We start from the raw sequence: 27,891 nt of genomic DNA, 5'->3' as shown, positions 1-27,891 counted from the left end.
TTCTCCTCTGGTCCTACCCGACTTCTTGAAGGCAATACCAATTACTGTCCCCAGGAACACCAAAGGATGGTAAATAAATCTTCCTCTTTGCAATTAGGGAAAGACTTCCTTGCTGTCTCCCATCATCAAACAAGCAACTAGCATTTGTGAAGTATCTACTATGTGTTAGGAATATAGATGTAAATATGATATAGTCCCTAGCCTCAAGGAGGAATTTCAGCTGTATTGAAGCAACATCTCATCTTCTCAAGAAGCTGTTCCTCTTTTCTTCTGGGGCATGAAATATGTGAGAATTGAACATAGGGAGCACACATCAGACAGTTTAAGCCCCATAAGGACAGTATTGTTTGCACCAGGGAGAGCAGTTTAGAGCAGTTCCTTTGTGTTGGCAAAGAATTGGAAATTGAATGGATGTCTCTCAATTGGGGAATGGCTGAACAAGTTGTGGTATATAATTGTAATGGAATACTCTTGTGCTATAAGAAATGACAAGCAGGATGATTTCAGAAAAGTCTGGAAAGACATATAAACTGATGCAAAGTGAAGGGAGCAGAAAGAGGAGAGCATTGTACAGAGTAACAGCAATATTGTAAGAGGATCAACTGTGAATTATTTAGATATTCTCAGCAATACGATGATCCAAGGTTATTCCAAAGGACTCATAATGAAAAATGTTGTCTACCTCCAGAGAAAGAATTGATAGACTCTGAACGCAGATCAGCCAATGGGGATAAAAGACTTTGGCTCCTGAGTGCCTGCCAGATGAATCTAGTTGTACATTACTTCAACAGGCTGGTCCAGGAATTTCCCTGGGCCTGCCGTGAGGTTAACTTCTTCCAAGTCTCCTGGAATATCTCCTGGATATACAAATGAGAAACCACCAAGTGTGAGAAAGTGGCCACTACAAAGCACTAGGTCTTATCCTTTAAAAATTTTGCCAGTATGAATCAGACTTGACCCTTTATGGTAGGGCCCTTAAAAGGATGGCAGCCCTGCACGTCAATAACTCTTTGGCAACCAAGATCCAGAAAATTCAGGAGAACTCAAATAAAGGCAGTGAAACTAGAAGCTGCTACAGTCAGAGTTCCACAGGGACTGGAATCTAGGAGGGCAGAGCCTTATAGTAACTAAAGTGTGAGAGTTGATCCATGTGAGGATTTAACACAGAATGTCTGATCTTAGGAAGACTTTCAATCATGGGCCCTAAGTTCCAACTCAGGCCACTTTCTTGGCTCTGGGACTCCAACTTGACCTCTCTTTCTCTCTATCTTCCCAGGTCCTGGCTCAGAGCTCTTCTTGCTACATCCTCACTCTGGAGAGCTGAGCACAGCTGGACCCCTGAGTCGATTAGAGAGGCCCCACTATGTGCTAACAGTGAATGCTCAGGACCAGGGCAATCCCCCCAGAAGCACCAGCCTCCAGCTACTCCTGCAGGTACCTGAGCCACCAGTCCCCCAATCTTGGATCTCAAAACTTCTATTCCCCCAATTCCAAATCCCCATTTAACAATCCCAAAACTCCCTGCCCCCAATTTCAAACCCCATTCTCATCATTTCTAATTCCCCTATTTTCCCAAACCTCTTGTTTCTAACTTCACACCTACCACCTTAATTCCAAATCTCCCAAACCAACTGTCTCTAAATCCACTGTTCCCAAATTCTGTATTCCTCCACCTTTAAACTTCTTGGGCTCCTTTACCCTTAAATCACCATCTCTCAGTTTCAGCACTCTACAGCTCTCAACTTTATATCCCCTGTCCCCAAATACCCAACCCAGCATATCGTCTCTTGGCAGGTGCTGCCCCGGAGCAGATCCCCGGCAGCCCCTGATGCCTCGGCAGCCCCCGCAGTGCTGACACTGACAGCAGGAGAGGGGCTCCAGCCAGGCTCCCTGCTGGGATCGGTGGCACTTCCAGGGGCCCCCCAAGGCGCACTTACCTACACACTGGTAGGTGGAGGTGACCCTGAGGGCACATTTGCATTGGATGCAGCCACAGGTCAGCTGTACCTGGCCAGGCCTCTGGACTTCGAAGCGGGGCCGGCATGGAGAACCCTGACAGTGCGGGCTGAGGAGGTGGGTGGGGGCGCCCCAGCTTACCCTGCCGGGCCTCGGCTGCTGCGTGTGGAGCTGCGTGTGGAGGACGAGAACGAGCACGCACCCACCTTTTCCCGGGACCCACTCACTCTGGCGCTGCCTGAGAACCCGCTCCCAGGCGCTGTGATCTACACATTCCAAGCCGCAGATGCCGACGGGCCTGGCCCAAATAGTGACGTGCGCTACCGCCTGCTGCGCCAGTCGCCCCCAGTCCCTGCCTTGCGATTGGACCCTCGCACTGGTGCCCTCAGTGCCCCCAGGGGCCTGGACCGGGAGGCCACCCCTGCCCTGCTCTTGCTGGTGGAAGCCACTGATCAGGCCCGGAACATCAGCCTGCGGCGCAGCACGCGTGTCTCAGCGAGGGTGTTTGTGACAGACGAGAACGACAATGTGCCGCTCTTTGTCTCACCGCCCAGCTCCCTGCTTCCTGAGGACCAGCCAGCTGGTTCTGTGGCCCTCTATGTGGTGGCCCGGGATCCAGACCTGGGTGAGGCTGCCCGCCTCTCCTACCAGCTGGCAGGCGGCAACAGCGATGGGCACTTCCATCTGCACCCTAGCACTGGTGAGAGTGGGGAGTGAGAAGTATGGCTGAGGCTGGAGCAGGAGCAGCCCGGGGGGCAGGATGAGGGGCTGACCCTGAACCCTTGCTCTCACTCTCAGGTGCACTGTCTATCACGCGGCCCCTGGACCGGGAGCAGCGAGCTGAGCACGTGCTGACTGTGGTCGCCGCAGACCATGGGTCGCCGCCTCGATCAGCCACTCAGTTACTGACAGTCAGTGTGGTAGATGTCAATGATGAGGCACCCGCCTTCCCACAGGCAGCGTACCATGTCCATGTGCCCGAGAACCGTCCACCGGGCACCACTGTGCTCACCTTGCACGCCACCGACCCTGACTTGGGTACAGTGCATGGGGACAGAGACAGCCTGGGGGGACGGAGACCGGCCTACTGAATGCCTTGGGGTGGGCAGTGAGAAGTGGAAGGGTTATGCCAGTAGGGAATTGAGAGGCAAGCACTGGGGAATGGAGAAGGGAGGTGGACAGTGGTATTGGGATGATGGGAAGACAGGGATGCAGGAAATAGCACCTTGGCCTAGGGCAAGTTTGAGGGAGCTGGGGCTTGAATCAGTTTTGAAAGCTAGAGATGAGAAAATTCATCTCATCCCCCACTCCCAAACACACACTGATTGATTCCCTCTTCACCAAGGTGTTAATGGACAAGTGACATACGGTGGTGTCTCTGGTGACACATTCTCCCTGGACCCAAACACCGGGGTGCTCACTACTCGGCAGGTCTTGGACCGAGAAGAGCAGCAAGAAATCAACCTAACTGGTATGGGAGATGGAAGAGACGCTGGGGATTTGCATGATGAGTGGGAAGTGTCCTGCCCATTGAGCATGACCTTTTGGAACAATGAGTCTAAGATCATGTCTGGTTTTCTCTTATAAGAGTATCACAGACAATGTAGTACCTGTTTCTGTTGGGCCAGGTCTCTGACTGGAGGGGACAGTAAGGAGAAAAAAATGCATGTATTGGCCAGAGGCATCATGGTATAAAGAAAAGCGCCCTGGATGAGTCAAGAGGCTACCGCCAAATCTGGGTTCTCCTATTAATTCCTTGTGTAAAGTCCCTTCTCTCTGAACCTCAGTTTGGTGCTCTAAGAGAAAGCTCTAAGGCCCCTTTTGACTAAAAGTTTATGCATCTTTTGGAACCAATTTAGCATGTCAGTGAGAAGCAGTCTTAATCTTTTGGTCTGATCAGAAATTTAGTACATTATGGAGAAATTAAGTAGGAAGGAAGGGCCTTGGGGATTTCTGATCACAACATTATACTTTAGAAGATTGTTCCACAGTTCCTTGTTATTGTACATTCCGAATTATCTAATCTAATAAGCAATCTAAAAAGCACTAGTGAAGGTTCACTTTAAAACCATCCTCACTTATAAACCTTGCAAATAGCCATTAATTATTTGTGACCTCCCAAATTAGTGCTTTGAGGAGCACAAGTGTATTTCTGGCCTTCACTTTCTCCTGGCCCCACTCTAATAGGCAGGATCTGCTGGCACAGACCAGAGCCCTGTTTGTGGGCCGTTTTCTAGGTCATGTTCAGTCACAGAATTTTAGAGTTGGGAGGGACCTTAGCAGTCCTTTAGCTCAAATTCATACCCAAAAAAGAAATCCCTAATTGTGATAACTGATGAGTCACAGTGGATATTTTCCATGACAGTGCAAAAAATCTTTGTCAAGTACCTGTGCTTCTGTTCTATGCCATGATTAATATTTAAATTATCAAACAAGATTATCTATATTATCACAACTTTGAAGGAATCTTGTCTGGTTTTCATTGCATGAAAGACACTTTGTTGAAAGAGTTTCTTTAAGGCAGTATTTTATTTTAATGAAATCAAATGCTTTTTTAACTAGTCAACAAATAATAAGTATATTGATATCTGTTTTTTTCTTTACAAATTTTAGCCAAATATGATTGTCAAGATATCGTCTACTATGAAAAAGCTATTTGTAGAAATCTACCTATTCCCTTCTCATACCTTCAAGAATATACTAAATGCAGTTACAGATTATTCTTACAAAAATTTTAGAGATGATAAAGAAGCAATATGGGCTAGTAGTTATTAATTTTCTTTTGTTGGTTTTTTGTTGTTGTTTTGCTGAGGCAATTGAGATTAAGTAACTTGCCTAGCTAGCAAGTATTAAGTGTCTGAGGCAGCATTTGAACTCAGGTCCTCCTAACTTCAGGGCCAGCATTCTACATACTGCACCATCTAGCTGCTCTCTTTTGGTCACTTTTTAAGATAACAATAAGGTCTGGGATTTTTTCTAAGACTTTGCTGTCTTACCCTTTTTCAGATACCTTAGAAATGGATTCCCCCACACCTTCAAAATTTTGAAGGCATTCAAATTGTTTCAACCGTCTTCAGTATGTGCTTTGTGTAGCCAAGTTATGGCACTTTTTCCCAAAAAGTTATCTCCCCCTGATTTGAACTGGCTTTCTTGTTCTCCCTCCAACCAATCCCCACACCAGCTTTTGATTGATCAGGTGGTATCCCTAGAAGGAAAACCATATGGCTACAATTCAAACTCTCTTTCAGGGTCCTAGGTGTATCCATGATGTAGAAAGGGATAAACTCCTACTAATTACTACTGCAGTTATTAGGCCTCCACTAGCATGCTTTCCATTTATACAAAATCATTTAGTTACAATGATACCATTGATAATTAAACATGAAACTTTCTAAAATAAAGCAGAATAATCAACCTACTTATTAATAGAAGGTAAAAGCAGGAATAATTAAAATATAACAGTCCATCTATAAACCTGGGTCACACTCTTTCAGCAGTATATACAGTGCATGTAGGGGAGAAAATAGACACACATTTACACATAGAGGAACCCAACACAGAAGCACAGAAGTGGGGAAAAGCAAAGCTGTTTCTCTGCCATTCTTAGGCCTTTAGAGTAGTTTTTTTTTTCCTTTAGGATTCAAAGGCATTTTTTTTTTAAACAAAGCCATCCTTGACAGTGTACTAAAAAAGTAGTGTGCTTTTTCAGTAAGTATCAGTTACCTTAAGCCAGAGAACTGCTAAGCTCTCTTAGATATGCTCTGGGATTCTGAACACTTTCTTCCTTTCTCTCCAGCTATAGAAAACAGTAGGATTTTGTAGCTTTTTCTGAATCAGCTTTCCAAAAAGGAGATTATTTTCCTTTGTCCAAACAGCCTTCATGAGCATCTAAGTAGCCCAGTGGCTAGAATGTGGGGCCTGGAATCTGGAAGATTCATCTTTCTGAGGTCAAATGTGGCCTCAGACACACTCACTAGCTGTGTGACTTTGGGCAAGACATTTAATCCTGTTTGCCTCAGTTCCTCATCTGTAAAATGAACTGGAGAAGAAAATGACAGAATACCACAATATCTTTGCCAAGAAAACCCCAAATGATTTCACAAAATGTCAGATATAAATAAAAATGATCGAACAACAGCAAAACAGCTTTCAGCAAAGCTATGTCTCTTATCATAGCAAAAGCTACACAGAGCTTCTAGTTTATCCTATTTCTTCCTCCCTAAGCAGAAAGGGCAACACAAGCAACCTCTTAGGCAGTAGAGAATATAAAATATGCCACAAAATTATATTTTTATTGCCCTTGAATGCACAATAAAATCAACTCAATCAGCTCCTTTATTCTCCCCTATGAGGCAGTCATGAATTTCTATTGGATTGTCTTCTCTACTAATATCTTCTTCTGCCATGTTAATTCATCTGGTACTTGCTTCTCTGGAGAAAGCCTTTCAGCTAGTTTCTAACAATACTCATCCCATTGCTTATCAGCTAGATACGCTTAAGTTCCTTTATAGCTTCAAAGATGTAATTACCAACTCCTGGTAGCTTTTGTACACAATTATTCTTTGCCTTTCAGGTTGAACTTTACCAAAGTTTAATATAGTCATTAAAATCACAGAATCTTAGCACTGAACGGGACCTCAATAGATATCAAGTTCAGCCTACACCTAAATAATAAATTTATCACGTTACAAGTGAACACTGGGCCCCTGTTTGAAGGCTTGCAATAATGAAAAAGGAACTCTCTGCTTACCAAGATACCCCATTCCCCTTTCTGACAGTTGTCTCATTTTTATTTCTCACATATATATATATTCCCCCAATGAGCATTTGTTAAGCACCTAATATTTGCCAGGTATTGTGCTAAGTGCTGGAAATATGATCTTATTTTTATCCTCACAACCACCCTGGGAAAGGAGGTACTAGTATTATCCCCATTTTACAGATGAGAAAACTGAAGCCGACAGGAGTTAAAATGTGACTTGCCCCAGATCACAGAGCTAGAAAGTATCTGAGGTCAATTTGAACTTATAACTTACTGACTCCAGGTCAGGTGTTCTAACTACTGAATCATCTAGCTGTTTAGGTATATGCTTGAGGTTATGTGGTTTGTTTTGTATGTGTGCATGTGTGTGTGTATGTATGTATATATATGTACACATTATGGACTTAGTGCTATGTCACAACTCAAGGAACAGCAATATAATTTTGCTAAGCATGATTTATATACATGCATACATGCATACACATGTGCAGGTGCATGCCTAGATACACTCATAGGTTTGTGAGTGCATATTTGCATTGGGGAATTTATATATAACTGATATGAGAAGCCTAGAGATGCTATGAAATGTACTTCTGCTGCTGTTGTTCAGTCGTGTCCAACTTTTTGTGACCCCATTTTGGGCTTTTTTGGGCAGAAACACTGGAGGGGTTTGCTACTTCATTCTCCAGCTCATTTTACAAATGAGGAAACTGAGTCAAACAGTTAAGTGACTTTCAGGGTCACATAGCTAACAAGTATCTGAGACACAATTTGAACTCAGGAAGATGAGTCTTCTTGGCTCCAGCCTGGCGCTTTATTTATTACAACGCCAGAATATAAACTATATATTAGTGTTTTATACATACATATATGCTTGGACCCATCTGTGCATTTGAGGGTACATTCTTACATAGGGAGAAGTATACAGTACTGAAGTGCAACCCCGTAATGGGGATTCGCCCCCAGACGTCTGTCCATGCATGTACATGGGTAATAGCTAAGGCCGGGAACATGTCACAGCTCTGGTGCCCGTTTCCAGGATCAGGAAGTACAGCGTACACCAATAGTGTGTGACCGGGGTAGGGGCTCGCCGGCCCCTCTTAGCTGCATCTGCCTGTGTGTATGCATGGGTGGGTACATGATTGTGTGTGCCTGTATATACCTGGGTACCCTAGGACAGCATCTGTGCTGAGTACCGTATGTATCTGCAGTGTATGCCCAGGACGGGGGCTCACCACCTCTGCTGAGCCACGTGTCCGTGCATGTGACCGTGGAGGATGAGAATGACCATGCGCCGGCCTTTGGGAGCTCCCATCTCTCCCTGGAGGTTCCCGAGGGCCAGGACCCCCAGACACTGACCGTGCTCAGGGCTTCGGATCCTGATGCTGGCCCTAATGGGCAGATTAACTATCAAATTCTGAGTAAGTCATATAGCAAAACTCAGGGTCTGGGGTCTTCCTTATGACAGAGGGTCTTTGGGACTCTTGTGATCACCATACAACCTTCTTACACCTGCCCACAAAACGACTTTCTGCCCTCCCCAGCAGCCATCCTAATTCCATTCCACAGGACCACATTATTGCTCTCCATTCTGCACTCCTCACACGGGACTCCCTCCAACTCCACACTAACCATGTTCCATTCTTTCTCTCTCCCATCCCTGGCTTTCTCCTTCATCTTCTATTTTCCCATCTCCACCTCTTCTGGTTTTTGTCTTTGCCTCTCTTGGTTATTGTTGTCCCTGGCCGTTTATCTTTGTTTTTCTGGCTATCTCTGTTGTTCTGTCCCTCCATCTTTGTGGATCGGTCCAGCAGACGGTGACGTGTCCGGAGCCTTCATCCTGGATGCGGTCTCGGGGACCCTGGGCACAGCACGATCCTTGGACCGGGAGGCAGAGCCATCATTCCAGCTCTTGGTGGCAGCCAGGGATGGAGGCCAGCCTGCGCTGAGCGCCACCATGCTGGTGACTGTGGCGGTGCTGGATGCCAATGATCACGCCCCCACCTTCACAGCCCCGTCCTACACGGTGGAGGTGCCCGAGGACGCCCCCCCGGGGACGCTGCTGCTGCAGCTGGAAGCGCACGATCCCGACGCGGGGGCCAACGGGCGCGTGGCCTACTACCTGGGGGAGGGCGCGGGCGGCGCCTTCTTGCTGGAGCCCGGCTCGGGAGAGCTGCGCACGGCTGTTCCCCTGGACCGGGAGCGGCAGGCTCGCTACAGCTTTGTGGTGCATGCCGTGGACGGGGCCGCAGCGGGGCCCCTCAGTGCCAGTGTGTCCGTCACCATCGCTGTGCGAGATGTTAATGACCACGCACCCGCCTTCCCGGCCAGCCCCCTCAGGCTCCGGCTGCGGCCCACACGCACCGCCCTGGGCCAGGGCTCCTCTGGTCCTCACGTCTTAGCCACGCTGAGGGCCGAGGACCGGGATGCTGGCGCCAATGCCTCCATCTTGTACCGGCTGGCGGGGCCCGCACCCCCTGGCGCCTCTGTGGACTCATACACCGGGGAGATCCGCTTGGCACGCCCACCCGCCTCCCTGGGCCCCCGGGACCGTGTACTCTTCATTGTGGCCACTGACCTGGGCCGCCCAGCTCGTTCTGCCACTGGCGTGGTTATTGTGGGATTACAAGGGGAAACAGAACGTGGCCCTCGATTTCCCCGGCCCAGCAGCGAGGCTGCTATTCCTGAGGATGCCCCACCAGGTGCGGAGAGGGCCGTGGAATGGAAGTGGAAATGGGGACCATTAAACATCCCCGGGGCACACGTGCATGTGTTGGGGTACCATGGACACAAAAGTTGTTCCATACCCTTCCCCAGCACACCCACTAACATGAGCTGGATTCAGGTCATGATGTTTGATTCTCTGATCCCTCAGTACTTCTCCCCTGGGATCTGATCCTGACCCCTGCGCTCCACCCATAAGCCATTTCCCCCCCCTCTTCTAGGGACCCTCATTATGTCCCCCCAGGCCACTCATGCTGGGGGCTCCACAGGCGCTATCACCTACAGCATCCTCAGCGGCAACGAGCATGATCTTTTCTCCATTGAACCCAGCACAGGTAGGGCTGGGGCGGAGGGTCTAACTAAAGAGATGGGTGTCTGCATCTGTTTGAGATCTAATGGGATCTCAAGGAAGATCAGGGAAGAAACATTTCGAGGGTCTAAGATATGGGAGGTGGGAGGTCTTTACTATCTGAAAGCTTCATACTCTACTGAAATGTTCTCCCCGTGGTTAAGGATCTTGGTCAAGGATCTCTGAGCTGCAAGGAGGGGCTGACTCAAATCTTAGTGTCCCTCTGAGGTCTGTGGGTGTATCCCAGCAGGCATGTGCAGTGATGGAGATGGGGGTGAGGGGCGGGGCAGATTCCCTCTCTGAGGTGTTATCATTAGGTAGATAATGGATGTTGAGAGGTCTCTCTGAGACCTGAAGTTCTCACGATCCCCCAGGGGCACTCTCGGTGAAGGCAGCAGGGGGACTGGACTTTGAGACAAGCCCAAGACTGCGGCTGGTTCTGCAAGCAGAGAGTGGCGGTTCCTTTGGCTTCACGGTGCTGACGCTGAGCCTCCAGGATGCTAACGACAATGCTCCACGATTTCTGAAGCCACACTATGCAGCCTTTGTACCCGAGTCTCGCCCTTTATCTGGGCCTCTCCTGAAGGTGGGGGGCAGGGTTGGGGAGGGAAGGACTATCAATGGATAGGAGGGTCCCTCATTACTGTTCTCCACAGACCATGAATAGAGGCAGACTCTCCACATCAGACTCACAGGCTGGGGACAGGGTCTGAGATGAGATCAGGACCCCATTCTGTCTTCCTGACATCCCCAGGTAGAGGCTGATGACCTGGACCAGGGCCCAGGCGGGCAAGTCACTTATAGCCTGGCTCCATCCCAGGCCACTCGGGGACTGTTTCACATAGACCCAGCTATGGGTACCATTACCACCACAGCTATCCTGGACCGAGAGATCTGGGCAGAGACTCGGTGAGGACTCAGTTCCTTTCCCCAATCCATGCACCCTCTGTTCCTCCTCCCCCTTGCCCAGTCACCTATCGAAAATCACTAGCCCACCACTGTGCCCTGATGTTACATGTCTCACAGCATCCCTCTGAATCCTTCCTAAGTTTCTCCCTATCCCAGTGTCTTTCCATCATCTTCCTGTTCCCTGAAAGTCCAACTACACTAAAAGCCCTTACCTTTTCCATTCTTCCCATCCTATGACTCCTGACCTGGTTGCTTCCTGACCTTGTGCCCCCAGCCTGGTGGTGATGGCCACAGATAGAGGGTCCCCACCCCTAGTGGGCTCAGCCACACTGACTGTACTGGTCATTGATGCCAATGACAACCGACCAACCATCCCCCAGCCCTGGGAGATCCAAGTACCAGAGGGTAAGTGTGAGCCGGGGGTTGTGGTGGTGGTATCTTTATCTGTGAGAGTGAATGTCTCTACCCATGTCCTGGTTGGTCCATGTCCTTTGTCTGTGGCAGCTTCCATATATGGGGGCCCACACCTATGTGCCATGTCTCATGTATGCTATAGATGCACTTCTAGGATCAGAGATTGCTCGGGTGACGGGGAACGATGTGGACTCAGGACCCGCCCTGTGGTATGTGCTGAACCCGCCTGGGACCCAGGGCCCCTTCAGTGTGGGACGCTACGGAGGCCGCATCTCCCTCACAGAGCCCCTTGACTTTGAGCACATGGACTGTTATCAACTGCACCTGCTGGCCCGGGATGGGCAGCATGAGGGCAGCGCCAACCTCACGGTACAGGTAGAGGATGTCAATGACAACGCACCCACCTTCTCTCAAAGCCTCTATCAGGTATGTTTGTACTTATCCCTCTTCCCAAGTGTCTACAAGGATGCCTAAAGTTTTCCCTTCATACCCTCTGTTTCTCTATAGCCTTTCCTAGGCTTCTCCTGAGCCTCTTCTCTGTCCCAGAATCCCCCAAACAGAAACACCTCGGGGTAAGGGGTCCCTTGTGCTCTCATTGTCACCAACTCCAAACTCCTACACTGATTCAGTGTATGACTTTGAGTAAGTCAATCTTTTCCATCCTCAAATTTCCTCAACTGTAAAAGCAAAGGATTAGACACAATTGTCTCTCAAGTCTCCTAAAACTCTGAGGGTCTGCAACTTAGCTTAGCTAGTTGATGTTATAGGCTTGTTACCTTTATTTTTAAATTCTTTGGTTTATCTTTTTACCATGGGTGATTATATAGCTGAGGATCTAAGAAAGAAAGATTCCCCCTTGTCTGAATTGGGGTCCTCTTTAATCATGACTAAGGTAATTTGGTTCCTATGTGCAATATCTGCCTTACTTAAAACACCACCTTTTTCATGAGCTTCTTGTGCTCGTGCACAAAGTTTAGTTTCAACATTCTTGAGCTGATGTTTCAATACTGGAGTTTTCGGGGCAGCTAGTTAGTACAGTGGATAGCAAACCAGCCCTGAAGTCAGGAGGACCTGAATTCAAATCTGACCTCAGACACTTATCACGTCCTGACTGTGCAACCCTGGGCTAGTCACTTAACCCCAATTACCTCAGCAGAGAAAAGAAAAATACTGCAGTTTTCTTTAGAGGACTTTTTAATAGCTTATACCAAGCAATTCTCTTGAGGACTTATCACTTTATATCCAAACATGATGATCTAAAATTCCTAAAAATGTAAGCTATCTCATATTTCCATTTCTTCTTCAGCCTCATTAGCATACTTTGAAGCTCTTCTCTCTGATTTCTCTTCCCCAGGTTGTTGTGAGGATTACATGAGAGAACATTTTTATGAACCTTAAAGTGCTCTGTAAAATCCTAGCTAATAATATAAGGTTTCTTCAGTGGTCTCTGAGCACCCAAGTTCTTCAGCAAAATCTTATTATCTTACTTCAGTTGTTGATAAGAAAGCACAGGCTTTGTGTACTACCCATTTGTTTCTTGATGCTAGTTAGAGAACTTTGCTCTGAACCAAGTGAAAATTCTCCTTTCTAGTGCTTGTCATACTTGTGGCTGTCTAATCCACTTATATAACAGACGACAATTTGCTTCTCTGGTTAGATCTTTTAAAAATTCAATTGTAATGTGTATTCTGAATTTTCTCCCTCTTCTCACCGCTCTCCCACACCTGATGCCAATCTAGGTTCTGGGACAACCTCCATCTTTGGTTCCTGTCTTCATTTCCTGACACTGATTCTTTGGCATTCAGCCTCTCACAAACCAACCCCACATTCCTCTTTTGGGTACATTCATCACTCATGTGATTCACCCACGCTATTGTTGCAACAAAAGATTCAAATATTCTATTTTGCTCATTACTGTATTTATTACTGTGCTAGGGCTGCTCTTATATCTGACTGTTCTGACCTTTGTTCTCTTGGTCTCTTGCTTTCACAAAATATGCTCTTGCCTCTCATTCTTCCTTTTCACAAGTTCTTTGTCACCTTTGCCATCCAAATTGCATTATATTAGTGTGATTCCTACTGTTTCTTTAGTTCATACAGAAGAGGATGCTCTAGAGTTCGTCAAGATTGGGACTCATCATTGGGAATCACTCTTGGCAATAGCACTTCTGTTGTATATTTTGTATACTGTGCTCATCATCTTGTGGAACTGTAGTGATATCCACTGTGTCTCTAGAATTGTATGAGTCATATTCATAAGCTCAGATGTTACTTCCCATTTCTGTACAAGTCTTAGCATCTAGTTTAGCATCTAGTTAAGTCATGAATTTTGTTGGCTTTTCTCCTACACATTGAATAAGGGTGGGAAGTAATATATGGAATCTCATCATTACTGAAATCATCCTGTAGGCTTTGCAGACTCTCTTATTGTGTCATATCAGACTTTCTGATTTTTCTGGCTTTGCACTAAACCATATGTTTCTCCTTGAAGACTTTTCATCATTTTATCAATATCCTCACCTCTAAGACAGAGAACTTCAAGTCTGCAGAGAATTACTCACAGATATGACCCACACTTCCCACGATACTTATAGTGTCGAGTGATACAGGGTTTTCTACTTCTAAGAAGATAGCTACAAAATTCTTTTTTGAGATTAAACCTATATTCTCAATCATGATATTTTCCTGTTCTACTCTGAAAATCTAGCCCTTGCCTCACCTATAGATAAGCTATTTCTTTCCATTACAGGAATTAGTTATGGCCTTTCTCATAAGTGAATTGTCTCTTGGTGACAATTCAAAATTTCTTTCAGTCTCTTTTCTCTTGGATCCTCTTTTCTCAGTAGCAGCACTATCAAACACTTTGCATTCATGAGTACAATGTAATAATTATAATTTACAATTACAAATTGAAAAAAATTGCCTATGACAATAAAAAATAGTTGTAAAACTCCATAAAAGGCTTAGGCAGAATTGATCCCATTTACCTGAAGCTCATCTTTCAGTCTACTACTTAACTTCTTACTAACTTAACTTTACTTAACTTAAATTAAGTAAAAATTACTTAATATAATAAGAATTATATATTCTTATAAGAATAACTTACTTATTCATTCTCATCCTTAAGAATTATTGAGTATTTTAGAGTTTTTTTTTTTAAATACATATGTATGTATCAAATGGTAACATGTCTTAAGACATTAATAAATCAAAAGCCCATCCTAATTTATTAAATATTATTTTCTAAATAAACTGAAGAAATGTCTTTTCCCATAAGTGGTTACCTCTATTTTTCTATTTCAAAACTCCCAATCTCTTAGAATTAAATAAATGAAGTTACTACCTATCCAATTTATTAACAATGTAATCAAGTAACAACACAAAAACACAATTATCTACATTGTTTTAGTTATGAAGCTCTGCCTGCTTCAGTTTCTTTATCAATAATAGTACCTACATCTGGGGGCAGCAAGTTGATGTAGTGAATAGAGCACAAGCCCTGAAGTCAAGAGGACCTGAGTTAAAATCTGGCCTCAGATACTTAACACTTCCTGGCTGTGTGACTGTGGGCAAGTCACTTACCCTCAAGTGCCTCGGCCAAAAAAAAAAAAAAACTAGTACCTATACCTGAAGGTTGCTGTATCAAATGAAATACTTGTAAAGGGCATAGCTTAGTGTCTGGCATGTAGTAAACACTATATAAATGGTAGCTATTTATCATATGGGAAAGTGGAAATAATCTAAAACCTCCTTAGTGGACTACTTTTCCAGAGAATCACAGCTACTGATTTGAGCCATGGAAACAAGAACTTCTCACTATCCTCTTTACCTAAGAGGGGGGCAACATTCATTAGGGTACAGACTTGGCCAGAGGGGGTACAGAGTTAGCCAGCTAACTCTACTAGTTTACTGGCTAAGTAAACCCTATCCTCAAGCCCTCCAAAGGGCCAAGACCACTGAGGAAACACATGGGTAAAACACAAACACTCTTACAACATAGGAAATCCATTAGCAACTAGTTTTTCTTTAGATAAGATGCAAAAAGTTGCAAAATACCCTCAAGTTACTCCATTTTCTTGAACATCCTTGTTTGTGGGCACAGACGACTACCCTAAATTTGAAAGATGTGGGAAGTGATCATTTAACAGAGGCCTCAAAATAGCACAGTAGGGCTCGACATAAGAGCACTGCACCCTTAGGAGGAGGACCCTGAAGGGACAGCTATATCAGGTGAACTGGAAAGAGGACAGCATGGAGGGCTTGTAATGTAGCTGTGAAGCAGGAGCACGCTAGAGAGAAAGGCAGAGTCCACAAGAGGAGATGGGACCCTCATGACTCCCTCTTTTGGGCACAAGGTTTATAGAAGAATAAGTGGTGCAAGGATGGGGAAGAAGTGTGGCCCCTGACAGTAGGTGTCCTGGGCAAAAAAAAAGTCCCTTAGAATCAGCATTGACTGAAAGATTACGTTCTCACACATTGCCTTCATCCATTAACTATGAGGCTGGCTCCTCATCCCTCTCTCATCCCCATCTAGGGAGCCTTAGCTATGGCTCCCACACCTGGGATAGATAGGCACCTAAGAGAAGCTTGGGGCAAGAAGAGGGCCAGGCTGCTCCCACAATAATGCTCACACCCATCCTTTCTCCCCAGGTGACCTTGGCAGAGCACACAACTCCGGGCAGTGCAATCCTGACCATCTCTGCCACTGACCTTGATTCTGGAGACAATGGCCGTATTTCCTACCACCTCGTGTCCAGCGCAGAGGGTTTTGACATCGACCCCAGCAACGGTGCACTTCCCTCCCCACCTCATTCCTTAGTTCCTTCCTGCCCTCTGCCTTTCCTCCAGATTCCTCTCTCTTCTCCAGTTTCCCCTGCTCCATTTTTTATTCATTCATTCATCAAATATTTAACACACAACTACTGAGTGCAGTAGTGCATACAAAGTTGATTTCTCCTCTCATGCTGACCTCCAACCTTCACCCCCTCACCCTAAATTCTCCAATCTGTTTCTTCCTCATCCTCCTCCTTCCCTCCAGCCCTGTCCTGACTACTGGCCCCACCTGCACTCTCCTTCCCACTAATACCCATATCCCCCCTCTTTAGGGACCCTGTTCATGATTCAAGCGGCCTCCCAGAGCCTGGGCGGTTTGGGCACAGTGGATATGGTGCTGGAAGCACGCGACCATGGGGTCCCGGGACGGACAGCACAGGCCACAGTCCACATTCAGCTGCAGGATGAGAACGACTACACTCCCAGCTTTGTGCAGCCCTACTACCACATCACTGTTGCTGAGGACCTGCCCCCAGGATCCACAGTTTTAATCCTGGAAGCTACAGATGCTGACCAGAGCCGACCGCACGCTACACTGGACTATGCCATCATCAGTGGCAACCGCGGACAGGCCTTCCAGCTGGAGAGGCACTTGTCCAAAGGTGGCTCCGGTCCCCAGGCCTTGGGCTGTCTGGTGCTGCTTGAGCCGCTGGACTTTGAGAGCGTCACTGAGTACAATTTGACGGTGTGTGCAGCGGATAGAGGGAAGCCTCCACGAAGCACAAGTGTCCTGGTCGTCATCACCGTGCAGGACGTCAACGACAACCCGCCCGTCTTCGCCCAGCCCCATTACCGTGTGGCTGTGCCGGAGGACACTCCTGTGGGCACTGAGTTGTTGCGTGTGGCAGCCTCTGACGCTGATCCGGGCCCCCACGGTCTGATTTACTTCACCATCAGTTCTGGGGACCCCGCACACCACTTTGAGCTGGATGAAAGTTCAGGGGCCCTCCGCTTAGCACGACAGCTGGACCGAGAAGCTCAAGCACAGCATCAACTGGTGGTTGAAGCAGCTGACCCTCCTGGAGCCCACTTTGCCCTGGTGCCTGTTACGGTGGAAGTACAGGACGTCAACGAGCACGGGCCTGCCTTTCCCCTGCTTACTCTGAGTGCCAGCTTGCCTGAGAACCAGCCTCCGGGAACACTGGTCACCACCCTCCATGCCCTGGATAAGGACACTGGGGCCTTTGGGCGGCTCCACTACACGCTACTAGAACCAGGATTAGGGCCAGGACTGGGAGCCACCCACTGGGACATGTTTGCATTGAATGGCTCATCAGGTGAACTTCGGGCAAGAGTCCCTTTTGACTATGAGCACACCCGCAGCTTCCAGTTGCTTGTGGGCGCAGCAGATGCAGGGAACCTCTCAGCCTCAGTCACCTTGTCTGTGCTAGTAACTGGTGAAGATGAGTATGATCCTGTCTTCCTAGCACCTTCATTCCACTTTCAAGTGCCTGAGGGTGCCCGTCGGGGCTACAATCTGGGCCATGTGCTGGCCTCAGATGAGGATGGAGGCGCGGATGGTGTGGTCCTGTACTCCCTTTCTGCTCCCTCCCCGTATTTTGGGATCAACCAGACCACAGGTGCTCTGTACCTACGAGTGGACAGCCAGGCACCAGGTGCAGGGGCCAGCGAAGCCGGGGGAGTAGGCCGGGCGAGGCGGGAGGCACCCCGGGAGTTACAGCTGGAGGTGGTGGCTCGAGGGCCCCTGCCTGGAGCCCGAAGTGCTGCAGTGCCTGTGACTGTGGATATCACCCACACGGCGCTAGGCTTAGCCCCTGACCTCAACCTGCTGTTAGTGGGTGCTGTTGCCGCCTCCCTGGGTGTGGTGGTGGTCCTGGCACTAGCAGCCCTGGTGTTGGGGCTAGTACGTGCTCGAGCTCACAAGGCGGAGGCAGCCCCGGGGTCCACTCTTCCACCTGCCCCTCTTAGCACCAGCTCCCTGCAAAAACCAGGCCGAGAGGCCCCTAGTCCCCCACATTCCGAACACCTTTACCACCAGACGTTGCCTGGGTATGGTGGGCCTAGCACAGGCGGTCCTTACCCACGCGGTGGCTCCCTGGACCCTTCCCACTCCAGTGGGCGTGGTTCTGCTGAGGCAGCTGAAGATGACGAGATACGGATGATCAATGAGTTCCCCCGAGTGGCCAGCGTTGCTTCTTCATTGGCTGCCCGTGGCCCTGACTCTGGCATCCAACAAGACGCTGATGCTGACGGACTGAGCGATACATCCTGTGAGCCACCTCCACCTGATGCCTGGTACAAGGGCCGAAAGGCTGGGCTGCTGCTTCCAGGCCCTGGGCCCGGGCTTTACCGAGAGGAGGGCCCACCAGCTGCCAGCACTGCTGGGGCCTTCCTAGGAGGCTGTGGCCTGAGCCCTGCCCCTCCTGGAGACTATGGTTTCCCAGCTGACGGCAAGCCCTGCGTGGCAGGGGCACTCACAGCCATTGTGGCGGGAGAAGAGGAGCTCCGGGGCAGCTACAACTGGGACTACCTGCTGAGCTGGTGTCCCCAGTTCCAGCCACTGGCCAGTGTCTTCACTGAGATTGCTCGGCTCAAGGACGAGGCACGGCCCTGCCCACCTGCACCCCGAATTGACCCACCACCCCTCATTACCGCTGTGGCCCACCCTGGGGCCAAGTCTGTACCCCCTAAGCCAGCTAACTCTTCAGGCCCGGGAGTCCGCGGCCCCTTCCTGCCCACCCACCGCTCCCCCATTAGCCATGAAGGATCCCTGTCCTCAGCTGCCATGTCCCCCAGTTTTTCACCTTCACTATCACCGCTGGCTGCCCGCTCCCCTGTTGTTTCCCCCTTTGGGGTAGCACAAGGACCCTCTGCCTCAGCTCTGAGTGCAGAGCCTGGCCTGGAGGCCCCTGATGAGGCAGAGCTACATATCTAGACTGGAAAGCTCCCAGGGGCCCCTGCGTAATCGTGAGGACACAGGATGAGCCCACTGGCCTATCCCCTAGAGGCCTCTCCCCAGTTCCATCTCCTCCCATCCCTAGGTTGGGGCAAGAAATTACTCCAGGGTCCACTGCTTCCCCCTGGTGGGGACACTATCTGGCTCCCCAGAGATACCCCTCCTAGAGCACAAACTCAGTCACCACCCCTGACAGAGGGGCCCTCACAGGCCCAGCCTAGATTCCCCCAGGGCTCGGAATATATATCCCTTGGGGCCCAGGGCCCAGCATATATATACCCTGCCTACTGGCCCTGGCGTATCCAACTCTTGAGGCCCAACATATACGAAGGCCCAGCTTACATCCCCTGGACCCCAGGAATCAGTATATGCATATCCCAGGTCCCCAGAGTCCAATCTTTGTTCCCCAGACCTGGCTTATCATATATCTCCCCCAGAGCCCAAAGTTTACACCAGTATGTATACCTTCTTGCCCTCTCTTTTTCTTAGCTCTCCCACCTTCAACCTGAAGCCCAACATGCACACAAACACACATTCCCCACATCTGTGATCTAACACCAGATACCCCTGGTTAGGAGCACTACCAGTCTTAGATCTCGAACCTTCTTCCCAAATGGCCAGACTCGTCATCCAGCCTCTGCTTGGAGCCTCTCCTGTACCAGAATGCAGAAAATTCTGGCCCCTCAGCAATACTTCCCCAGCCGGACCTGTTTCAGTGACCATCCTCGGGCCTCAGAATTGGCTCAGGAGCAACACTTGTGCTCCCCTCTCCCCAAACTCCCTTTTCTTTTCCTTCCTCTGCCTGGTCCTGCCACCTCCCATAACCAGTGCCTTGCTGGTTTTCCCGTCTTACAAAACTTCACTCCCCAGAACTGAACTGGGCAATAGACTTAGCAGCGTCTGCCTCTGAGGCCCCCCTTTTCTTGACCCCGGATCCTAACAGCACCCGCACTGTGTCTCCATTTCCCCCTCCTCCCCCCTCAAGCAGGAAGCTTGTTTCTTTGAGCCCAGAAGAGTAAAGAGCAGGCCAGGCTGGGTCTCCGGAGGTCTAAGGAGGATGTCAGTGGGACCTCAGCTCAGAACTGGGGAGAACAGAATAGGGGGAGGGGCGGGGGAAGAGGTAGTCATAGAGGGGACACCGTCCTTGGAAGGGTAATCTAGAGTAGGAACTCTGCCCAAGGGATAGTCCAGGTTTGGGGGTGGATTCCGACCTGAACGGGGCTTAGCGAAGGAGTTCTGTCCTGGGGGCTCAGAGAGGGGGAACTCTGCAAGGGTAAGACCTAACGATCTCTGCCCTGGAGAGCTCAGGGCAGGGGTTCTGCCCTGGGGGCTCAGCTGCTCCCAGAATCCCCCCTCCCAAGGCCCCGGATCCTTATTTATTGGGTGAGGGAGAGCTCAGGCTGCCCTCGTACCCAGACCCAAAGTGCCAAATATTCTCACTCCGGAGCCTTAATAAAGAGACTGTTTGTACCTGGAGCTGCTTCCCTTTGTTTGGGGGTGTTGTGCCTATTGGTGTGCTTACGTGGGTGCGGAGCTGCGGTACGTGCGGGGCGGAGCGGGGTGGAGGGTGGGGGTTTCCGTCTGATTTTGTTTGTGGGGACCCGCCCAACACGGGGTTTGCGCGTGTCTGAGGGAGGGGCGGGGCTCTCCTTGTCCGTCCCCCAACCCGCCCACATCTATACGGGAAAGTGCCCACGCTGTCCCGGCTTCCTTCTGTTCCCAGGGTCCTGCCATGGGGCCGGAGGTTTGGTGAGCTCCGGGCCAGGGCCGGGCGGGAGCTCGGGATGGGCTCGCTCTCCGATGTCCCCGGCCCCGCTCACTCTTTCCTCCCCCCTGTTCCGCAGCGTCCCCGGGCCCCTGCTCCTGCTGCTCGTCGCCTTGTGTGTCTGTGCCCGAGGCCTTGGCCCAGAGCCTGACCAGCCTTTCCTGTGAGTGCCCGCCCCTGACCTCGGCCAGCCTCCCTGCTCCCCCCAGACCAACTCTTAGACTACTCGCTTCTTTCACGTGGTTGATTTGAGGAAAGTATATTAAGAACTACTGTTATTTCCGCGAGGGTCCGACCCGCCTCTCCCCTCTCCCCTTCCCAAACTATTACCATTTACCTCTAAAATTCCCCCATCAGCCATTCTTTGATCTTGATTCCCAATCTTCTTTTCCCCCAGCTCCTCCGCCATTCCCCAGCAGCACTTGGTATGAATCCTTGACACCAGACCTTTTGGAAGTCCCTAAACCTCAACATTCTTAGACCCCCTTTCCCCTTTTTCCCATCACCCCAGATCTGATACGAGCCTGTAAAAAAAGAAGGAACCCTAATTTCACACGCACTCCCCTTCCCCATGTTCCCAGGCCGCCGCCGGGCTGGGTGTCTATTGGCCGTGTGGGTCCTACTGAATCATTGAGTCTGACTTTCGCTCTGAGACAGCAGAACCTGCAGCAACTTCAGAAGCTGGTGCACGATGTATCCGACCCTGGCTCCCCCCGATACGGTGTGTGTGTGTGTTGGGGGGAAGTATGTAGGGGTGGGGATGGAGGGACACTAGATAGACTGCGAATAGCAATACCAATTGGAGGGAAGATCTGTGTTCGGGGTTGAATATAGAGTGAAAGAAAATGAACTGCATAGGTCGTATAAGCTGTATAATAATCCCTTTTTTCTCCAATTCCAGGGGTTCTAAGCAGCTCTCTCGCTCTGCTCCCACCCCACCCCAACATAACATTCTAAACCAAACGGGCTTGTGTTTTATTTCTTGACTAATGGAATTTTTAAAGCTGGTAACCAAACCTTTCTCCTGGATACTCTACTCCATTGGTTTTGGTGACACTTGTCTCTTGGTTCTTTTCCTGTCTCTCTTGAACCATCCCTTTCTCTGTATCTCGAATTCTCTGACCAAACTTTTAAAGGTATTCTACCTATATAAATTCTCAAGCTTATAAATCCAGCCCTATCTTCTGCACAATGGGGTCTGATCCCCCATTTCTAAACTCTGAGTGAAACTAGGGAAAACTGGAAGAGGTGTGGAGATATACTGTAAAGAGTGGGAAAAATTTTGACAGCAATTAGAGGATATGGAGAAGAAGAGATACAAATTCCAGAAAAAGCACACATGAGCAAAGACACAAAAACACAATTAGAAACACAAGTTGTGGAGAGTAAGAAAATCCACTTCAAATGTTCCTAAGGGATTGCCTCAGACCTGAGGCAGAGCATTCTGAGCTTGTATTGGTCTGATCAGCTACAGAGGATAGACACATAATTTAACTCTAACATAGTATTTTGGGTGTCTTCAAAAATGAAGGACAACCACCTAAATCTTGTTGGAGTGGACTGTGATATAGAAAAAGCACTGGATTTGGTGTCAAATGTTTGTAAGAGGTCTAGAAAAGAATTGTGATGACTAAGTTTAATGAATGGAAATGCTAAAAAAATCTTTAGCTCAAGATCTGTAATAAACTAAGCTACCATCCCCCAGGGATCTGGACCCTTTCAACCCTCAGTGTTCTCTCTCAAAAGCTTGGGGTGAACTATAACATCTGTGCCCATGAGATTTACTGATAATTCCTTCAATCCACTCTTCCCCTCTTCCCAATAGGGAAGTACCTGTCTCTGGAAGATGTAGCTGCATTGGTCCGACCATCAACACTCACTCTTAGCACTGTGCAGAAATGGCTTCTAGCGGTTGGAGTCCAAGATTGCCAAACAGTGATCACAGAGGACTTCCTGACCTGCCAGATGACTGTCCAGTGAGTTGGGGACTAGCTGCCCAAGGAGGGATAAGGGGTTGTAAAGGTTCTCCCCACCCCCCTGATTCTTCTAATAATTGCTGACTCCCAGCTCTGTGACTTCTGACCCCCAGGCAAGCAGAGCAGCTCCTTCCTGGGGCAGAGTTCCATCGCTTTGTTGGGAGACTGGGGGGAGGCCGTGTTGTGAGGTCCCCACGTCCATACAGCCTCCCTGGGGCCCTGGCTGCCCATGTGGACTTTGGTAATTGGTTTGGGGACTGGAAATTGGGAAGGGAGGGAAATAGGATCCTGCCTAGAAGCTAATTCCATTTCCTCCTAATGCATAGTGGGTGGACTCCACCGGTTCCCTAGAGCCTCCTCCTTACAGCAACGACCAGGGCCAAAGCTGGAGCTAGAGGAGTCCTTAAGTCTGCACATGGGGGTGACTCCAGCTGTGATTCGTGAGAGATACAACCTGACTGCACAGGATGTGGGCGCTGGGTCTCCCAACAATAGCCAGGCTTGTGCCCAGGTGAGCTCCCTCCTATATGTGACACTCTTTTGAGAAAGTCAATACATTTCCCCATCCTTTTCTGACCCTGACCTTTTCTATTCTATTTCTCCTCCCCCTCTAGTTCCTAGAGCAGTACTTCCATGATGCTGATCTAGAAGAGTTCATGAAACTCTTTGGGAAGAGCTTCCCTCACAAAAACTCCGTCAGTCGAGTAGTTGGGCAACAAGGACATGGCCGAGCTGGACTGGAAGCCAGTCTAGATGTACAGTACCTCATGAGCGCTGGAGCCAACATCTCCACCTGGGTTTACAGCAGCCCTGGTAGGCCACCTCCCCATAGAGATTCAAAAAATTGGCATTCCAAGAACCCTCAAAACCAGAGCCTAAGAGATGCCCCAGAAATCCCCTTTTGTGGAGGATGAAAGGTAACTAGTGTTATTCCCCCAGAGTGGGGTTAAGGGAGGGGAAAAAGGGGATCCAGGTGCATCTGGCTCCCTCCCCCCCATGAGTAGAGAAACAGAGCCTAAGAGATGCCTCCAGAAAGCCCCTTCTGAGGATGAAAGGTAACTAGTGTTATCCCCCAGAGTGGGGTTAAAGGAGGGGAGAAAGGGGATCCAGGTGCATCTGGCTCCCTCCCCACCTTGGGTAGAGAAACAGAGCCTAAGGGATGCCTCCAGAAAGCCCCTTCTGAGGATGAAAGGTAACTAGTGTTATCCCCCAGAGTGGGGTTAAGGGAGGGGAGAAAGGGGATCCAGGTGCATCTGGCTCCCTCCCCCCCCATGAGTAGAGAAACAGAGCCTAAGAGATGCCTCCAGAAAGCCCCTTCTGAGGATGAAAGGTAACTAGTGTTATCCCCCAGAGTGGGGTTAAGGGAGGGGAGAAAGGGGATCCAGGTGCATCTGGCTCCCTCCCCCCCATGAGTAGAGAAACAGAGCCTAAGAGATGCCTCCAGAAAGCCCCTTCTGAGGATGAAAGGTAACTAGTGTTATCCCCCAGAGTGGGGTTAAGGGAGGGGAGAAAGGGGATCTAGGTGCATCTGGCTCCCTCCCCCCCATGAGTAGAGAAACAGAGCCTAAGAGATGCCTCCAGAAAGCCCCTTCTGAGGATGAAAGGTAACTAGTGTTATCCCCCAGAGTGGGGTTAAGGGAGGGGAGAAAGGGGATCCAGGTGCATCTGGCTCCCTCCCCCCCATGAGTAGAGAAACAGAGCCTAAGAGATGCCTCCAGAAAGCCCCTTCTGAGGATGAAAGGTAACTAGTGTTATCCCCCAGAGTGGGGTTAAGGGAGGGGAGAAAGGGGATCCAGGTGCATCTGGCTCCCTCCTCCCCATGAGTAGAGAAACAGAGCCTAAGAGATGCCTCCAGAAAGCCCCTTCTGAGGAGGATGAAAGGTAACTAGTGTTATCCCCCAGAGTGGGGTTAAAGGAGGGGAGAAAGGGGATCCAGGTGCATCTGGCTCCCTCCCCACCATGGGTAGAGAAACAGAGCCTAAGAGATGCTTCCAGAAAGCCCCTTCTGAGGTGAATGAAAAATAACTATGAGGCTGGTCAGCCCCTAGAGGTTAAAAAAAGGGGACCCTGGCACATCTGGCTCCCCCCACTTGAGTAGAGAAAACAGTGCCCTCTCTCTCTGACCTTTAGGCCGTCATGAGGCCCAGGAGCCTTTCCTGCAGTGGCTCCTCCTGCTCAGTAACGAGTCTTCGTTGCCATTGGTGCACACTGTGAGCTATGGGGATGATGAGGATTCGCTCAGTACTGCCTACCTTCACCGGGTCAACTCTGAGCTCATGAAGGCCGCTGCTCGAGGGCTCACCCTGCTCTTTGCTTCCGGTACTCATGCTCAAGACTTCTGATCCTGATAGAAGACTCCATCTTCAAGTCCAATTGATTGATTCCTAACCTTGATCTCTTACTGATATTCCTGCCTCAGCCCATTTTCCTGCATTTCCCATCTTAAGGCCTCTTTAAAGAATCCCTCATTTTTTCTCCCTTCTCTAAACTCCTGACTTCAAAAACTAACCTCAGACCTGTCGCTGTTTTTTCTATCAGGGGACAGCGGTGCCGGGTGTTTCTCAGGACCAAAGGGCCACTTGTTCCGTCCCAGCTTCCCAGCCTCCAGGTAACCCTCCTCACCACCACTCAGCTACTTTGTTCCCAAGCTGTAACACCAAACTGAGATGCTCTCTTCTCTTAATGGTGACTTTTGAGGCTCCCCTGACCTGTGACCTTTGGGAAACCTTCTAACCTGTGACGCAGGATCTGTGGGACTGGGTAACCTACGATCCTTGGGGCCCTGAGCCTTTCTGCTGACCTAAATCCCCAGGTACTAATTCCCAGACCTCTATGTCTACAGCCCCTATGTTACAACAGTGGGTGGGACTTCCTTCCGGAATCCCTTCATGGTTACAGAAGAGATTGTCGACTACATCAGTGGCGGCGGCTTCAGTAACATCTTCCCAAGGCCTCAGTACCAGGTGTGAGAGTGATAACTTACCCTGCCCCCCAGCACCAGGGGAATTCAGTCCTACAAGACCCTTCTTGATATTCCTAGTCTGAGAGACATAAATGGCCTGTGGGCATTAGAGGAATAATCAGGATGGGCTCTGAGTCCCCATGGCTGTTCTCCCTCTTTAGGATGAAGCTGTGTCCCACTTTTTGGGCTCTTCCACTCACCTGCCTCCCTCCAGTTACTACAATGCAAGTGGCCGGGCCTATCCTGATGTAGCTGCACTCTCTGATGGCTACTGGGTGGTTAGCAACCATGTGCCCATTCCCTGGGTATCTGGCACTTCGGTGAGACCACTGTCACTTCCCTAGCCCAATTTTCATCCTTGTGCTTACGTGGCTTTTTCTATCATGACTGCTACTTCTATCACACTCTTTTCTTCCTTGGATCACACACTATCCCCACTCTAGCCAGTTAAGTAGAAAGACATGCTGCTTTTTCCTGTTCCTTTTGCTCTTTGTCATATGCATTCTTTCCTCCTTCCACAGGCATCAACCCCTGTCTTTGGGGGGCTCTTGTCCTTAGTGAATGAGCAGCGACTCCTGAATGGCCGTCCCCCTCTGGGTTTCCTCAACCCTCGACTATACTCAATGCAGGGTCGTGGCCTATTTGATGTGAGTTTGGGGGGTGGAGATAGGGGTTGGGGAGAACAAGGGTGGAAATGAAGGTGTTAAATGGGTGAGGACAAAGTTTGTAGTGAGAATATGGAGGATTTGAGGTATTTGGGGGGGGCAGGCCTTCAGGTATAACCCTTTCCCTTTTTACCACAGGTGACTCAAGGCTGCCATGAGGCTTGCCTGGATGAAGAGGTGCAGGGTCAGGGATTCTGTTCCAAACCCGGTTGGGATCCAGTCACAGGTTGGGGAACTCCCAACTATCCAGCCCTCTTGAAAGCCCTGCTAGACCCTTGAGATTTGATCTTACCCTGTTCTTGGAAAATGCCACCCTCTTTGACACCCTGATCCCACCCTGCTGCAGGTACTCTTGATTCCCTGACTCATCCTTGCTGTGAACACTAAGTTGACTCCTGCAGTAACCAATCCTACAACTTTCATGGGTACTGATTAACATCACTACCCCCTCACAAAGTATTTGTAGGGCTTAATTCTTCCCCCTACTTCTTATTTCTTCAGTTTCCCTTGCCAGGCCATTGAAGCCAAACCTGCCCCAGGCAATCACAGCCAGTATAGATGACCTCATCTGTCCATGAGTATTCCCCTTCCCAATTTGCTTACTGTTGTCTATATTTGCGGAAAAAAAAATAAAGCCTGTGATCTTTTCTCTACATCTTCTGAGTTGCTTGAGGGACAGAGAGAGCACGGTTTCCCTTGGTCTTCAGAGACCAGAGTCCTGCACACTCTGGGTGCAGGTCAGTTAAATGAAAGAAGAGCATGCAGGTCAGTTAAATATCTTAATTCAGAAAAGGAAATTGAGACCTAAATAGGTCACACATGTGTATAGTCTGGAATATCCTCACCAGGACAAGCTGTCAGAGAGGCCCCAGGTCCCATTAAGCTCACAGGGAGGTGGTTTTGCATCTATTAACTAGTCTGCTACTTGAGCTAATTCATGGGCCTTGGGCCCTGATCCTTAACTCCTTGTTATTGCTGAGTCAGAATAAGTCCTGGAGATTTCCATTTTCATTTTTACTGTTGGTAACTCCAGGGTAGAAAATGGAGCAGAGATGAGGAAGGAACCTGATGCCCTGAACCTTTATCATAAATGCTCTTAAAAAACTGTTAGCTAGGACAGGTTAGAAATAAGCTTGATTGCAAATGGAATTGAAGGAAGAAGTGTCACCCATGCAATCATTTTGACTGGTGTGAATAGTTAACACAATTCTTAAAAATTTTATGTCGAATATTGGGCTAGGCACTGGTAGGAGAAAAGGAAGGCAGGAGCAGTATACAAGTTTAAATGAGGAATTATTTCCTCCTCCCCCTTTTAGGTGCAATCTATTAGTGGATCATGACAAATTTAGATAGTTATAATATTTCTATTATATGACAAAAGCAGTAGAGTTAAAAACAAAGCTCTATTAATATCTATGATAAGTCATCCAGCCACATTATTTACAATAACATTGTAAAATAGGTAGGCCTGTTTTGCAAATTGTTAATTAGTTGTATCTGACTCTTCATGACTCCATGTGAGTTTTCTTGGCAAAGATACTGGAATGGTTTGCCATTTCCTTTTTTAGTTCATATTACAAACAAGGAGCAGAGACAAACGGGGTTAATTTCAGTCACCCAATTCAGAAGAACTCAGAAGAAGCCAGATCTGAACTCATG

At 48.9% G+C, this 27,891-nt stretch overlaps 2 protein-coding genes across 2 annotated transcripts in view; both read left to right on the top strand.

Moving 5' to 3' along the window:
- Positions 1-20,340, top strand: part of DCHS1 (dachsous cadherin-related 1) — a 56,433-nt gene extending 36,093 nt beyond the window's left edge. The window contains 13 exon segments of the mRNA XM_051987618.1: positions 1,277-1,434; positions 1,795-2,656; positions 2,755-2,994; positions 3,302-3,427; positions 7,930-8,139; positions 8,533-9,420; positions 9,664-9,777; positions 10,166-10,377; positions 10,546-10,700; positions 10,975-11,105; positions 11,257-11,540; positions 15,765-15,903; positions 16,220-20,340. Coding sequence (XP_051843578.1) covers positions 1,277-1,434; positions 1,795-2,656; positions 2,755-2,994; positions 3,302-3,427; positions 7,930-8,139; positions 8,533-9,420; positions 9,664-9,777; positions 10,166-10,377; positions 10,546-10,700; positions 10,975-11,105; positions 11,257-11,540; positions 15,765-15,903; positions 16,220-18,843 — 6,143 coding nt within the window. The 3' untranslated portion in view covers positions 18,844-20,340.
- Positions 20,341-20,500: 160 nt separating this feature from the next.
- On the top strand, positions 20,501-26,885 carry TPP1 (tripeptidyl peptidase 1). The gene is made up of 13 exons (XM_051987622.1): positions 20,501-20,613; positions 20,709-20,792; positions 21,211-21,350; positions 22,455-22,605; positions 22,719-22,846; positions 22,932-23,116; positions 23,220-23,418; positions 24,736-24,924; positions 25,144-25,213; positions 25,448-25,568; positions 25,729-25,887; positions 26,089-26,214; positions 26,371-26,885. The coding sequence occupies exons 1-13, from the start codon at positions 20,597-20,599 to the stop codon at positions 26,509-26,511; spliced, it is 1,710 nt and encodes a 569-aa protein (XP_051843582.1). The 5' UTR covers positions 20,501-20,596; the 3' UTR covers positions 26,512-26,885.
- Positions 26,886-27,891: the final 1,006 nt, after the last annotated feature.

The sequence above is a fragment of the Antechinus flavipes genome, chromosome 3, assembly GCF_016432865.1.
Source record: "Antechinus flavipes isolate AdamAnt ecotype Samford, QLD, Australia chromosome 3, AdamAnt_v2, whole genome shotgun sequence".
Taxonomy (NCBI): domain Eukaryota; kingdom Metazoa; phylum Chordata; class Mammalia; order Dasyuromorphia; family Dasyuridae; genus Antechinus; species Antechinus flavipes.
The sequence above is the reverse complement of the archived record's forward strand: the minus strand, read 5'-3'. Positions and strand labels throughout refer to the sequence as shown.

Bases quoted from the DNA above. Each gene is read 5' to 3' on its own strand.
- TPP1 (XM_051987622.1), top strand. The intron at 23,117-23,219 runs GTGAGCTCCCTC...CTCCCCCTCTAG, and splicing joins ATAGCCAGGCTTGTGCCCAG to TTCCTAGAGCAGTACTTCCA. The intron at 26,215-26,370 runs GTGAGTTTGGGG...TTTTTACCACAG, and splicing joins AGGGTCGTGGCCTATTTGAT to GTGACTCAAGGCTGCCATGA.